The following is a 14200-nucleotide window of genomic DNA, read 5'->3' as shown; positions in this document are numbered from 1 at the left end:
CAATATGTCCAGGCATTACCTTTGATTTGTTCATCAAGGTGAGGTGTTTCAATTCTGCACTTTCCCCTTCAGCCTTGCCTCAGCTCCTTACATTTTCTATCAGGTGGCCCAAGCTTTTGCTTATCACATTAATGGCCTGGAGCTGTGGTTTCACCATTACATGGAAGACTTGCTTCTTTTGGTTCCATCCCAACAAGTAATGTATGACCATACCCTTCTCTTCCTTCAGGAGTCAGCATGTCTGGATTTGCTGGTTAAACTGGAGAAGCCACATCTCACACCCACTCAGTATTTTGTTCATAGGGGTGTTTTTAATTTCTCACCACAGCAGAGCCTAGCTTTCTCCTCATTGTTTAAGGGACATGGATAAACTTGTTTCCAATTCCACATCCTTTCCTTCTCTTACGGTAGGAGATTTTTCCTCTTTTGGGGACTTGGGCTTTCATGGAATCCCTTATCCCTCTGGATCATGCTCATACGTTTCATCTTTAATAGAGTGTGTGTGATCAGTGGAACCTCACTTGGGATTCCTTATCCTCTAACATTCATATTCCTCCTTCCCTGCAATTTGACATCAACTGGTGGCTTAACAAAGCCAATACCTCAGTAGGTGTTTCTCTTCTTCCTTCTAATCTGGACCTTCATCTGTTTACAGATGCATCCCTGATGGAGTGGGGGGGGGGGTATTTGGACTCTTGATATTTCAGGTTGGAGGTCTGACATAAAATTTACCCTTCATATCAATCTCTTGGAATTGTTGTTGGTATGTCATTTTTGTTTGACAGATCATGGACTTTTCTTAATGATCCATACCAACAACTCTACTGTTTTATTTTGTATCAATTGTCAAGGGACACCTGGTCTCATTCTCTCTGTTTTCATACACTGGACTTCCTTTTCTGGGTACATTTCTAAAAGCTCGTCTTCTTGCTTGTCGTATTCTGGGAGCCCTGAATTTTGTTCTTGAGCATCTCTCATGACTCAACAAAATTCTATCGACAGAGTGGACTCTCAATTCTTGGATATTCAAGTGGCTATGCTCACAGCTGGGCACACCCCTTCTGGATGATTTTGCCATTCACCTCAATACCAAAATTCTCTCGTTCTCCATCCAGCAGCTCTTGCTGTAGATACAGGGTTGGTCCAACCTTTTTCTTTATGCTTACCCTCCTATTCATCTTCTCCCACATGTTTTCCCTTATTGGGACCACTCAAGTTCTCCTTATTGCTCTGTTGTGGTTGGCTTAGCTGTGGTTTCCTCTCTTCAAAATTTTACAGTCCTCTCCTCCCATTTCTATATCCTTATCCCTCCTCCTTCAACTCTGTTTTTCCCTCACACCCAACAGTGTCTGCATTCCATCTTCATTCATAGACTTTCTCCAGTCCCTTGCGTTATGCTCCGTACTCACTTCATGTGTAGCCTTCCTTCATTTTGTTCATTCATCCTCCCTCCTTTTATATCAACAGAAGTGGTGCATTGATCTCTGTGTTGTGGCTTCTCCCCTTTTCATCCTTCTGCTTCTCACCTGCCTTAGTTTTCCCTTGGCTGTTCAACCAAGGCCTGCCACTTTTGACCATTGCTGAGTACAGGGCATCACTGTTGAATGCTTTCCAATTTTCTTATTCTCATCATGTCTTCTCTTTGTCTGTCCTTTTTTTCTTTCTGCCATCTTTATCCTGCCAACCTTCCTGATTCCGACCTAAATGTTGTTCTCCATTACCTTACCTTCCCTCCTTTTGAATCTTTAGCCTCTTGTTCATCATACCATTTTTCACTTAATACCTGTTTCTTACTCATTTTTGCATGTGGCCATTGACAGTCTGATATAACGTGCTGTCAATGCTTCCCATATTATTTTCAATCATTCATATATTCTTCTTTATTCAGACCATGCTTTTCTCCCCAAAATGTTTGAGGCACATGAGGGAGACAGTGTGTTCACCCTTATCTCCCTTCTGTCTATTGCTTATGTTTATTCTTTATCCGATTCTGATTGTCTTCTCTGTCCCATCAGGGCATTTCACTGTTATTTGGCCCACACTGCTCCTTTCTGTGGCCCCTGCTCCTATCTCTTTATCCCTTGGAAATCCTCTTCTTCCCAAGATATTTTTTACATTCTATTTACAGGATGGCTGAGACAGCTTATCTGTTTAGCATATATTTTTTGAACAAAATTTCTCTTCATGTCATGTCTCCTCTCTCCAAATTCAACACCTTTCTCTCTCTGGCTGCTCACTTCTGTGATCCATTAGAGGAGATTGTGCAGGCTAGCATGTGGACTACTCTACATACATTCATTGCACATTATATTCACCATCTGGCCATCTTTTTGTGTGTGTGGGGGGGTGATATCAATTGCCTCCTGTTGCCATCCTTCATACCACTTACTGGCTCTGACTGACTAAGTTTTTATTCTACCTGTGTTATCTTTACAGGGGCTTTATTCTACCTCTTAGGATCCTGCTGAGTGGCATGCAGTGCCTGCCAGGGTATACTTAGGTTAAATCTTCACCATGTGACCATTCAGGTATGAAACACTCGTAGAGATTAGGGTGGTGGTGATGTTGGTATAGATGGTGTGAACCTTCCTCCTACTGTGAAACAGAGTGAAAAACTTGATGCTGCTTGGTTTTAGACTGAGAATTATCCACCAGATACAACAGCTCACCCCTCCAGCTGGCTTTTCCCAATCCTACTGCTGTTTGGTTGTTTGTTTCTGGGTCTTCTGGTGTTCGAACAGCACTGAACTAGCCAATGTAAATCCTCATTTATGTGGTTGTTCAGGATCTTCCTACTACTACAGACAGGATGAAAAACCCTGATGCTGCCTGGTTTTAGACTGGAGTTGACCACCATGTTTGTTTTCCCCCATCCTCCCATTGCTCGTGTAGCCTTTTGTTGGATGTGTACTGGGTTAACACACATGAGCACTACCTAGGATGGCAGCACAGAGGTTCCTCTTCCCTTCAGTTTTCCGGTATGGAGGTAAAAATGGTTGGTGTCCTCCTATCATCTAACAGATGAAAAATACCCTGGGGTTGGGTGGGAGTTGACTTGCCACATATGGTCTGACATTCCCTAGCCACCATAAAGCAAGCTCATTTTCCATACTGTTTCTGGGTGTGCTTCTTTTCTGCTTGACTTGGTGACATATATCTTCACTACGGATGAAGAGTACACCTTGGAATAGAAGGGGTGTGGTTTCCCACAGGTGTTCCCCTATACTTTCATGGTATAGTGTATCATGCTCCATGTGTCCTCTTTGGGCACTTTCCAAAGGGGCCAATCTAAGTACTGGTCCTTCCATCACTGTAATGTGGGATTCTAGCTAATATGTGAATGGAGGTAAGGTATAATATTGGAAGTTAACATTTTCCAATACTGAAAATATATTTCCCACTTGGCCTCCTCACTTCCGGTGCATCTTTTCTTGTTTAATCTTGAAGTGATGATTGAACAATCAGTATAGAGGGAGTCAGATGTGTGAGGAGGGTGTGTCACACTCGTATTGATCGAGTGTTGTCGCATGCTCATTTGCATGCTACAGTGTAGCAATACCATGTGGGTTGCTTGGGATGGCTTTGAATTTCTTTTTATCGGAAAGGATGTCGTTCATTTTGTCGATGTATTCTGAATTGTTCATGATGACAGTGGTGTTGCCGTTATCAGCCTTTAACAAACGAAAAATCAAAGAATCCATCTTAATTGAACAACACAATCCTACTCTAAACCAACACCCTGGGTGCCTAGATATCTGTTTTAAGTTGTGCAACAATATATGGTCATGTGACCTCTTTGTTCCATACTAGGTATATATATATATATCTGTGTCAGTGTAAGCTACTTGTACCTGATGATGACAAAACCTTGTTGAAACATTGTACATTTGCTGTCATGTTAAACTTATATTAAAGTTTTCTTCATTACCAATTCAAGCCATCTCCAAGCATTATTCCCATGGATTTTGTAATATATCTGCACAGGTTTGAGGCTCACACACCATATAACTTATCTACTAGGAGCATAACTTCTTGTCCAAGTGTCAGGAGATTCAGGGAACAACCAGCTGACTGCTGCTTAGTTGCACATTATGCTTTCTATAGGTGCTTTTAACAATTTAGTTTGGTTATACACTTGGCAATATTCATCACACTGAGGATAATGTTCTGAAGTGCATGTAAACACCATACACAATGTTCAACACAAATTTTCAAATATCTGGATATTCAGGTTGTTTCCATGTACTATGTGGATTTTTTTATGTGGTATGAATTGTGCTATCCAGTGTTTAACCAATACATCCACAACAGACTATGATAACATCTCACTCAGTAGATGTACTTTGATTCACATGGTAAAGTGATCAATAAATGGTCAGCAAATTCTGATTACCATTCATTTTCAGGCAGAGAACAACCTATATCTAGAGCAATTTTCTCAAGAGGACAAACTACAACTCTTTGTTGGGTTTTTCCTCTTACATAGCCAGTTTTCTCTCTGGAGTAGATTTCGTATATACTGTACACCATTGTTCAATGTGCTTATATACATTTATAACACAAAATGATACTCCTTTGTGCCTCACAGTCTTTTTGTTATGTAAAAACTGAAATATCACAAATCTGCTACCACATCACAGTGGTTCATAATAAAGATTCATCTTGCCATTGTAACTGACTTTATAGGTGCCATGTGTAACACATGTAAGTAATACATTTGCCAGTTTGTGATGGTTGTGCCTCACCTTTCAACATGTTAGTCAGCACCCAAGATATGTCTGGATCCTTCAGTTGGTCCTCCCAAAGCTTCTGACTAGTCAGAAGTAGAATTTTCACTTCTCATATGGTTCATTGCAGTTTGACCACTGCATGATGTCCAGGATTTAAACATTCGACAAATTAATATGATTTTACTAGTTAGCAAGATAATCCATTGACACTGAGTGACATTGTACAACAATGTTACACTCGTGCAATATATTTTTCTAATGCACAGTCATACCTTCTGGGTTTTTGAAGCACATTCACCATTTTTAATAGGCATAATCCACTAGAAAGGTGAATTTTGTACCACACAAGTAGTGATGGTAATATTTGACGAACACTGCAACTGCAAGTAGTTATCTTTTCGTTGTAAAGTATCGGCATTAATGAACATTTAACATATGGCTTACATATGTGGTACCATTCTTTTGACAAACTAATTCAATTCCATAATGCCTGTCATTTGTCCAGGAAATCTGGACAATCCTATGATGATAAGCTAGCACTGGTGCATCAGCGAAAACACACTTGAAGGACCAAAATGCATATTCTCATTCTTGTGTCCACATTAAGTGTTGATGTCTTAGTCAGTGCAGACAGCCACAAACCTTTAATAATACAACACAAAATTTAGAAAGCTGCAAAATGTCTTAGTTCATCTTAGGCTTGGACGTGTCCTTGACTTCTTTGATCTTTGCATGATCAGTGAGCGCCCTCTCCCTGCTAACCATGGGACTGAGAAACTCTTCTTCCTCGGCATCTGAATGCATACTATACTTGTTTCTGTTTTAAGTGTGCATCTTGCATGCACTGGAATACTACTCTCAGGCTCTAAGTTGTGTTTTGAGCTGTTCAACTAAAAACAGATATGCCTTCCAAATAGATGAAACCTCTGTCCCCTTGCAGTCCTCAAGTGTAAGCTCCATTAGCCTCTTGAAAGTTGCCAATGTGCTACAAAGATTGAATGGCATGAAGAAGAATTCATACAAGTCTTCCCCTATTCTAATAGCATTCTTAGTTCTACTTTCATCATTCAGTTTGACTTGCCAGATGTAGCATGTTATACCAGAGGAAGCTTCCAACACCTCCAAACATTCAACTATAAGTGGTAAAAGAAAGACATCAACACATGTTACCACATTAAACCCATCTGAAATTGGGTTTAAATATGAGAAGAACTTTCCTAAAGGCATGTAGTTTCAGAAAAATAGATTATTTAATTTAGATTTTTTTCTACTATTTCTACTAAAATTTGTTATTTATTGTGGTTATTTGCACTCAGACTTTGAATAGTTCAAGTGCAAGGTGATTTTGATGTTAAGTATAAAATTTTTTTTTTTATCTTACAGTTTTCAAATTTTATTTGCATAACCTCTAGAACCTCCTAAATGGATATTAAAAGTTTTTTTTATGGTAAATGTTTATATTTTTTATTTTCTCTACCATATCACTAACTGTAACTATTATCATCAACTTAAAGTGCAATGAAATGTTTAAAATTAAGAAATAGAAATATGTACATACCCTTTTAATTTTTCATTGAATAAGCTTAAAATATCTTCTTTAGGTTATATGCACACGTAATTTCTTTGATTTTGGGATTTTCTGGGAAGGGATGCTGTATTGTCCCAAGTTCGTTTACCATCTACTTATCTCTGAGACTTACGTATGGCCCCTTTTCTCCAGTGGTATGTGTTTGGAAATATTCCTGAGACTTTGGAATCCTATGTTGAATTGATGAGACAGCAACCAACCCTTTCATCTTTGGTTGATTGTTTATCTCTATTACTTCTAGGGGTTCCTCTTCTCATCATATCATTTGATGCAGATGGACATGTTGCCAACAGTACCTGTGACTACATGGTGGGTTCCTGTCCAGTGAGGGCTCGCTTGACCAATTTTATTCCACTATGGCAAGTTATTGCCACAGATCTGTGGGTTATTCAAGGGATTTGTCATCCACTTCCTTTCCCTTTCTCCATTGCCTTGGGTACCCATATCCTTTCCATTGCCTGATGTTCCTACAGACTCTCCACTGCATTTTCTTCCAGTGGAGTAAAGGAGTCCTTACCACTTTCCAGTTTCAAGCCACTGGGATAGTTGACCATGGAGGCATCTTTCTGAATGTGATAGTGATATATGATACAAAATGAATCCATTCACTTGAGAATAGAACGGTGCTGTTTTGTTGTTTTTGATGACGAGATGTTCTAGAATGTGATGCTCCAACTCTAAATGAGCTTATACGAGATGTTCTTGTAACTTTGGAGTGAACTTTCAAAATTACAGTTCACCCCTTCAATTGGATCCCTCGGCCTACCCTCATATGGATGTTGGTTCCCAGTGGCTGGGTTTTGGATTCACAGCTGGACCAATCAACATAAGTTCTCACACATGGATTACAGGTGTCTCTGTTCCCTCACTCATTTGGAATCTTGTTCACTACTACCATATTGTGGGTCACAGTGGAGGAACTTGCAGGTTACTACAATTCTTCCTCTTGCACTATCTCTTGAAGATTTTAATATACCAATGATGTTAATGTGCTGGGGTGGTTCCTGTTTGATTTATTTGAGTGAGCTATTTCGCTATACAAGAACATCTTTAATTTTCTCACTTTGCTGTCATGTGCCCTGTTCCCAGATAGGTGGGTATGATATATCCTTCCAGTCTGCTGAACTTGAGGGGAAGATGGTACGATCCTCATTTTTACACCCACATGGATGTCGATTCCTGGTGGCGGGAATTTGGTTTGTAGTTGACTTACCTACAGTATGATTCTCATCTTACTCGCACGTAGATGTTGGTTCTGGGTGGCTGGATTTTTGATGCAGTTGATAGACTGTCGCACCCTAGCCACTGTATACCTTGGAGCTCATCCTTTTTACTCTCATCCACATTATGGTCACCTAAGGAATTAAGATTCAGAATTGGGTGGTTTGGATCCTTGTCCAACCATTATTCTTTTTCTTTTGGATGTGCTCCTCCCATTTTCTGTCCATGTCTGCATCACCTTTTTTCACACTGGGGGAAGGGTATACCTGGTGCAGAAGTGGTGCAGTCTCCCACATATGTTCCTCTAATGCAAGGATCTCCTCTATTAGAGGTTTCTTCATTGCTTTTGAAGAATGTTTCATTCTTTCCCTCGCACTGGTCACTCCACTTATTCATTGTGGAATTCTAGCTATTTATATGAGCATAGGTAATGTACCATATCAGAAGTTATAATTTTCCTGTACTGAAAATGTATTTCTGATAGGTACTTACCTCCTTTCATACTTCCAACCTTTCCTTCCTAGTGAAAACTGGAGCTTCCATTTTCTGCCAAAAGTCAAGGTGATAGTTCAGGAGAATCGAGTAGAGGGAGTCACATGAGTCGAGAGGGTGTGTTGCACTCATTTTGGTAGAGGGTTGATGCAGTTGAACTATGTTGATCATAGGGTACATTGAGCTCAAGGCTTGTGAAATGCAGAAAATTGTTTTGCACAGAGTCACATGAGTCGAGAGGGTGTGTTGCACTCCTTTTGGTGGAGGGTTGATGCAGTTGAACTATGTTGATCATAGGGTACATTGAGCTCAAGGCTTGTGAAATGCAGAAAATTGTTTTGCACACAGAGCAACACTGAACAAAAATAGCTATTTATGTGAGAAAGGTAAGTATCCATCAGGAAGATTACATTCCCTAATGTAAAGTTGCATTTCTTCATGAATTGTTTTTTATTTAATTCATGCAATATGTTCAGTTTCAATAATCAGGACTAAAGAAATACAGATGGTCCATGCATTCCTGACTGGAAAAGCCAACTAAAAAAGATTAAATTCCTTGGAAATGCAGGAATGTAATATTTCAATCCCTGGAGATGAAGTTTTAAAAAAACCTGTAGTATCCCCCACAACTTTTTAGAACACTATTTATCTGATTAAGAGAAAATGATAATAATGTGATGTGATAGGTAAATATTGAACCCTATAAATGGAAGTACATAATGATATTATTGCTTTCTTCAGGATACTTGTATATATAACAACATGGTCTCCAATTTCCAAACCAAAATGATAGTGGATGTTTGTCTGGTAGAAATGTTCTTATCAAAGATCATTTCATTGAATGGATGTTCAAACACATATAATTATTCCATTAACAGTGGCAGTTCAGAAGCATGTGTCTGCACTAAATAAAACTGTGTCCACTAGACAATTTTGAAATGCCTATAGTTTTTGAATCTATTTATATATATATTGAATTTTTAATATTCAAAGAACACTTTAACTATCCCAGTGCTTCATAATTAACTCTGAAGTTGAAGTGATCCCATACAGGTAATGATGGAAATGCATTTCATTATGTGTTGTTCATCATTTTATATCTAGAGGCTTCATGAAATTACAGTCACATTTACTCTTCTGGTTTTTAACTGACATCGAGTGGAGTTATGGACTTTGTGCTGAATTTCTTTGGAAATTCATAAATGTACTTATGCTTATTGAGGAATAAGAATGTTATATTACATTGACAAGGTGATAAATTAAACTGTAATAGCTTTTTGTATGATTCACAATTCAACAGATCAGAATTTTTAAGTTACACTTCTTGTAGGTATTAAGAAAGCACATTTCCAAATGTACTTGTTATTGTATACACATTTTATTTACACTGAAATAGACAATCTTCTAAAGTCTTTCTTAACATGGACCCCAAGACTAAATAATACTTGGACGTTTAAACATGTTTCAGCTTATTTTAACTGAAAACAAGGAGAGAAAAACAAAACTTGTGTTCCCTAAAATGCTTACATCTAAATCACCCTCAGTCATCCAAGTCATCTAAAACAATTTTTTTTTCTTGAATGTATGTAAACTTCTTGCTTTCAAAATATATTCTAGCCTAAGAATAAAAGTTTCTTATAGGCAAAATTTGTAATTCATGATAACAAAGAGTAATAGAAAAAATTACTTTGTAGAATGTTGCAAGATCTTTCCAAAACCACATATTATGGGAGACTATAGACAGAATAAAATTAGGATAAACTACAGAATATAAGTATGTTATTAGTATGTAATAATTTTTTTATCAATTCTAATGCTCTTCTTTGTGTTGAAAATGATTATAATCTTTTTCATTAATCCTCCTTTTTTACTTTTGTTTTAATTCATCCATTAGACCCTAGGGAAAATGTCCGAGAAATCTTGACCCACATTGTTAAACGAGAAGGAGTGAGTAAAGGCTGCAAGCTTGGCTATCTCAACAGCTTTGTTAAATTATTTACTCATGTTGGTCCAGAAGCAGACATAGGGTTCTCATTGGAGGAAATATTTTGTTGGTAATTGTCTTGTATTGAATTAAAGAAGTAAAGAAATTGTTAAATAATAACTGTAACTTGAGATTTACATTTCTGAAATGTAGTTTTTAAGAATTCTCAATACTGCAACTTATAGAGCTTAAGCTGAACCACAAGGGGTAAACTATTGGATGGAGGATAATTTTAAGTTTTCAGAACAATTTTTCTGCATAGTTAGGAATTTTTGCTCATTCCTTTTTATGTATATCACACAAGAATCAAAGTAAAGCATTTGTTTTCTTAATTTCGATTTGAACTACAATGTATTTTTCAAATTTGAACCTAATTATTTTTGTACATGTAATTAATTTTTGTTTAACTATCATGTATACTTATGACCATTAATGAATTACATTAAATATTTTCTAACAATTTGATGAAGTGCTTAAGCATTTTCTTTTATTAGAATAATTCCAACAACAAAGATATATTAGAACTTTTGGTAAAATTGTAGCATATTGCAGATAATGAGAAATTATTGAAATTTTCAGTCTCCGTGTTACACTGCTCCATGAAGCTGTTGAAGTTCGAGCTGCTACACTTCGAACGATCAGATACTTGATACGAAGGAAAGAATCAGTCCAAGCCTTCTGCTCTGTGCAGCTTCCATTTCTAGTAACTCGTTGTTTAGACATTGTTCTAGATAACAGACTAGAAAGGGTTCATGCTTTGCGTTTGATAAGAAGGATTCTGGCAGTTGATCATGAAAACTTTCCAGCATCTCTTACTCGGTGTCTTGTGGCTATTGTAAACAATGGTACTCATGAGAAGGATCATTTGGTAAAGGCCAGCTTAGGAACACTGAGTGAGCTTGGTAAGCCTAATTGGTATAACTAAGAATATAATTTTAAATATAATTAATACTTGAAACTGTCGGTACTTGTTGAAAATCCATAATTACAAAACTTAGGAAACAAAGACAGTTGTACGTTTCACAAGTATTTCATTCATTATGATCATGGTTTCACCAATAAATGTGTCATCAGGTTCAGCTGTACTTTATGGTGTCTTCACTGCAAAACCATGTTCATAATAATGAAATATTTATGAAATGTACAGTTGTCCTTTTTTTTTCCCTCAATTTTGTAATATATTTATATGATTGGAGAAATACTAGATAAAGATTTTTGGAATTTATATATAGAACGTTTTGTATCCAAAACATACTACTGTTTTCTTTTTGCCCCATTTTAATTTATCAAGTTGTCTGCTATACTACATTTTTCTTTAAAATGTTACTTAAGAAACAAAAGTTAATAGATAAATGTTATTTAAGTATTGATAAAACTAGAAATATATTTTTTTTTCTTTGGTTATTATTATATTATGTGCTTTTACATTTATAATATACTTTCCAGCTTAAAATTGAAATAGAGCTCTGACTTTAGCTATAGTATATTTTAATACTATTTAATGTGCTAGAAACATATTTCAATTCACACTTCCTATTTGTTTTGAATAGCACTCATGAATCCTGATTCCTGTGTAGAAACTGGAGTTCTAAGGGTGATTGTTCACAGTATTCTCGACTGCCAAAGTCCTCAGATTGGAGAATCCCTTGTTGGGGTGATTCTTTTCCTCATAAATAACTCCAAAACTCGCCAATTTATTAAAACCGATATTGACCTTGAGGTACTAAAATCTCACGATGTAATTTTGCTGATATAACTTCTAACTTAAACCTATTTATTAAAGCAACACAGGCGAAGCATATTTGTTTAAAATTAAAAAAAAAAACAAGGTTTATATATGTCCAAAAAAGAGGTAATTAATCAAAACAGAAGTTAAATATTATAAGTATTTGATCAAAGGTTATTACTAGGTAAATCCAACATACTGCAGGTGTAGTTACATTCATGATTTTTTTTTTTTCATTATTATGCAAATAATAAGTCGAAATGAAGTTGTTCATCATGGTAGTCATCAATTTTTAAACAAGTTATAATTATTACTTTTAAGGTTTGATTCAAAAGTTGGTCATGCATGAAAATATTCTTGTAAGATAATGTGTGAAGCCTAAATATAATAATCCATATGTATTTTAAAAATGTTTGAGTAAATATTAATTTTTGAACCAGTATAACAAGTGCTTTTAATGAGCCTTATGTTACTTCATCATTTAACTTAAACAGGTAAATCATTTACTCAGATAGCTTTATCAAAACTTTTATTTGTGCCCCCCCCCAAAAAAAATCAAGTGTATCTTTCCAAATTTTATTTAATTCAGCAAAGTCATATAGAAATATTATTTTACCAATAAAACCATTAAGCAAATAAAATGGGATTTTTCTGTTTCTATTTATTAAGTCCATAATGTTTTTGAAACCTTTACAAAAAATTTAACCTATACATTATTAAACATCATTCTTTTATTAAATTATTTGTTACAGAGTTTCAGTTTTTTAAATTATTATAACTAATATTTTTGAAACTATTTCTAAGAAATTGTGTTAATAAAGTAGCTTGCCTCATGCTTCGTTCCTCAAAAACATACATACCTTTACTGACACTAATAGCTATTTCTCAATCTTCATCTTTGCCATCTAACATTGTGTTCACTTGCTCCAGTCTTTATACCTCACTCGACTGCCCTCCGTAATATTTAATTTACAAAACTTTATGACGGCTCTTACGTGCTCTCTGTGCAGGTACTGTATATAAGCATTGTATGCAGACAATAAAGTCACTTTTTCTCAACAAAGCATGAGCATTCAGACTAACTTTTTTGTTATTTTCTTAGTTTTTGCTTTCTACTAATCGGGAATTCTTTGTTTTGTTATCCAGAGAAATATTTCGTTGAATTTTTTGTTTTTTCCCACAAATATATTACAAGAAAATAAAAAATTGGATATGAATTCCTGTGTAACAGTTTCAAGCATGGAGGCTACTCAGTCTTTATCTATTCCTCCTTTGTTATCTAGTGGTGGTCAGCAGTCAATGGGGTGGGGGGGGGCGAGTTGGAAGTCCCTCGAGGGTATCTCTCCAGGAGGTGCTGACTTGAATTTTCATTCTGAAGCGGGATATTTTGGGGAAAACTTAGACTCCCTGTTTCCTGCTCCTTTTTTCACTAGAGCTTCCTCTCCTGAGGACTCATCTGATCAGCCTCCTTCTGTCTAATTGGGACTTTAGGGTTGTTTTACTATGCTTTATCACATTATCCCTCCTGTTCATTATATCAACATTCCATCACAGTTTATATTTTATTGCTGTTAGCTTCTGGACACCGTTGTTCTGAATTATTTGCCATTCTTGTTCAGTGGACTCTCTATAATTCTACCTATGTTTTGCTCTGTCCCAACTGATCATTTATTCTAAAAAATCTCGCTGCCAGAGAAGGAAACAAATCTTTTTCTTCTATTCATTTACCTGGCAGTTCTCATCTTTACTGTAGATCAGACCTGGATCATTTGTTATGTCCCGTCAGGGCACTCAGATGTTATGTGGCTCATACGGAATCATTTCAAGGCCTTAGGAACAGACTTTTTATTCATTGGGATCCTGCCGTGTCCAGGGATTTATCACTTGTTACTTTAACCTGATGGTTTTGGAAGTTGATCTATATTGTCTATTCAGGCTTATCTGTCAATGATTGCAATATGATCCACATCACCTGTCACCAGATTCGACACCTATCGATTTCTTTGGCTGCCCAGTTAAACTGTTCTCTAGAAGATATTTTGGGGGCTGGTATGTGGACTTCTCCAGACACGTTCATATTTCATTACCTTCACGATCTGGCATTTTCCTCTTCGATGGGAAACCTTTATAGCAACATTTATATCGGTTTCTGACTGCAATGGGCTCTGTCCAGATGAGGTGTTCCATAAGACCTTATGGATGCAATTCTGGATGGTGATATGGTATTACAATATTTCTAATGGACCACTACTCATGGATTGTCATGAGCAAACCTAAAAGGGATTTTGCTAGTCCCTGATGATCTTAGAGCTGAATCAGTCAAGATCAGTTTGTTTTTCAAAATTAGGGAACGTGGTTCATCTGTTGCACTGTCTCTAGAGACCTGTTCCTCAGGACTCCCCAATGCTTATGTTGCCCCCCCCCCATACTTCTACTAGTTGAGCTTGGGAGTCCTTACC

The 14200-nt window shown here is 36.6% G+C and overlaps 1 protein-coding gene across 1 annotated transcript in view; it reads left to right on the top strand.

Moving 5' to 3' along the window:
• LOC106462336 (rapamycin-insensitive companion of mTOR-like) overlaps positions 1 to 14200 on the top strand; it is a 71874-nt gene that overhangs the window by 5810 nt on the left and 51864 nt on the right. Inside the window, exons 3-5 of the mRNA XM_013922252.2 lie at positions 9926 to 10085; positions 10595 to 10917; positions 11566 to 11735. Of these exons, the coding sequence (XP_013777706.1) occupies positions 9926 to 10085; positions 10595 to 10917; positions 11566 to 11735 (653 nt within the window). The remainder of the gene's footprint in view (positions 1 to 9925; positions 10086 to 10594; positions 10918 to 11565; positions 11736 to 14200) is intronic.

The sequence above is a fragment of the Limulus polyphemus genome, unplaced genomic scaffold (assembly GCF_000517525.1).
Source record: "Limulus polyphemus unplaced genomic scaffold, Limulus_polyphemus-2.1.2 Scaffold45, whole genome shotgun sequence".
Taxonomy (NCBI): domain Eukaryota; kingdom Metazoa; phylum Arthropoda; class Merostomata; order Xiphosura; family Limulidae; genus Limulus; species Limulus polyphemus.
The sequence above is the reverse complement of the archived record's forward strand: the minus strand, read 5'-3'. Positions and strand labels throughout refer to the sequence as shown.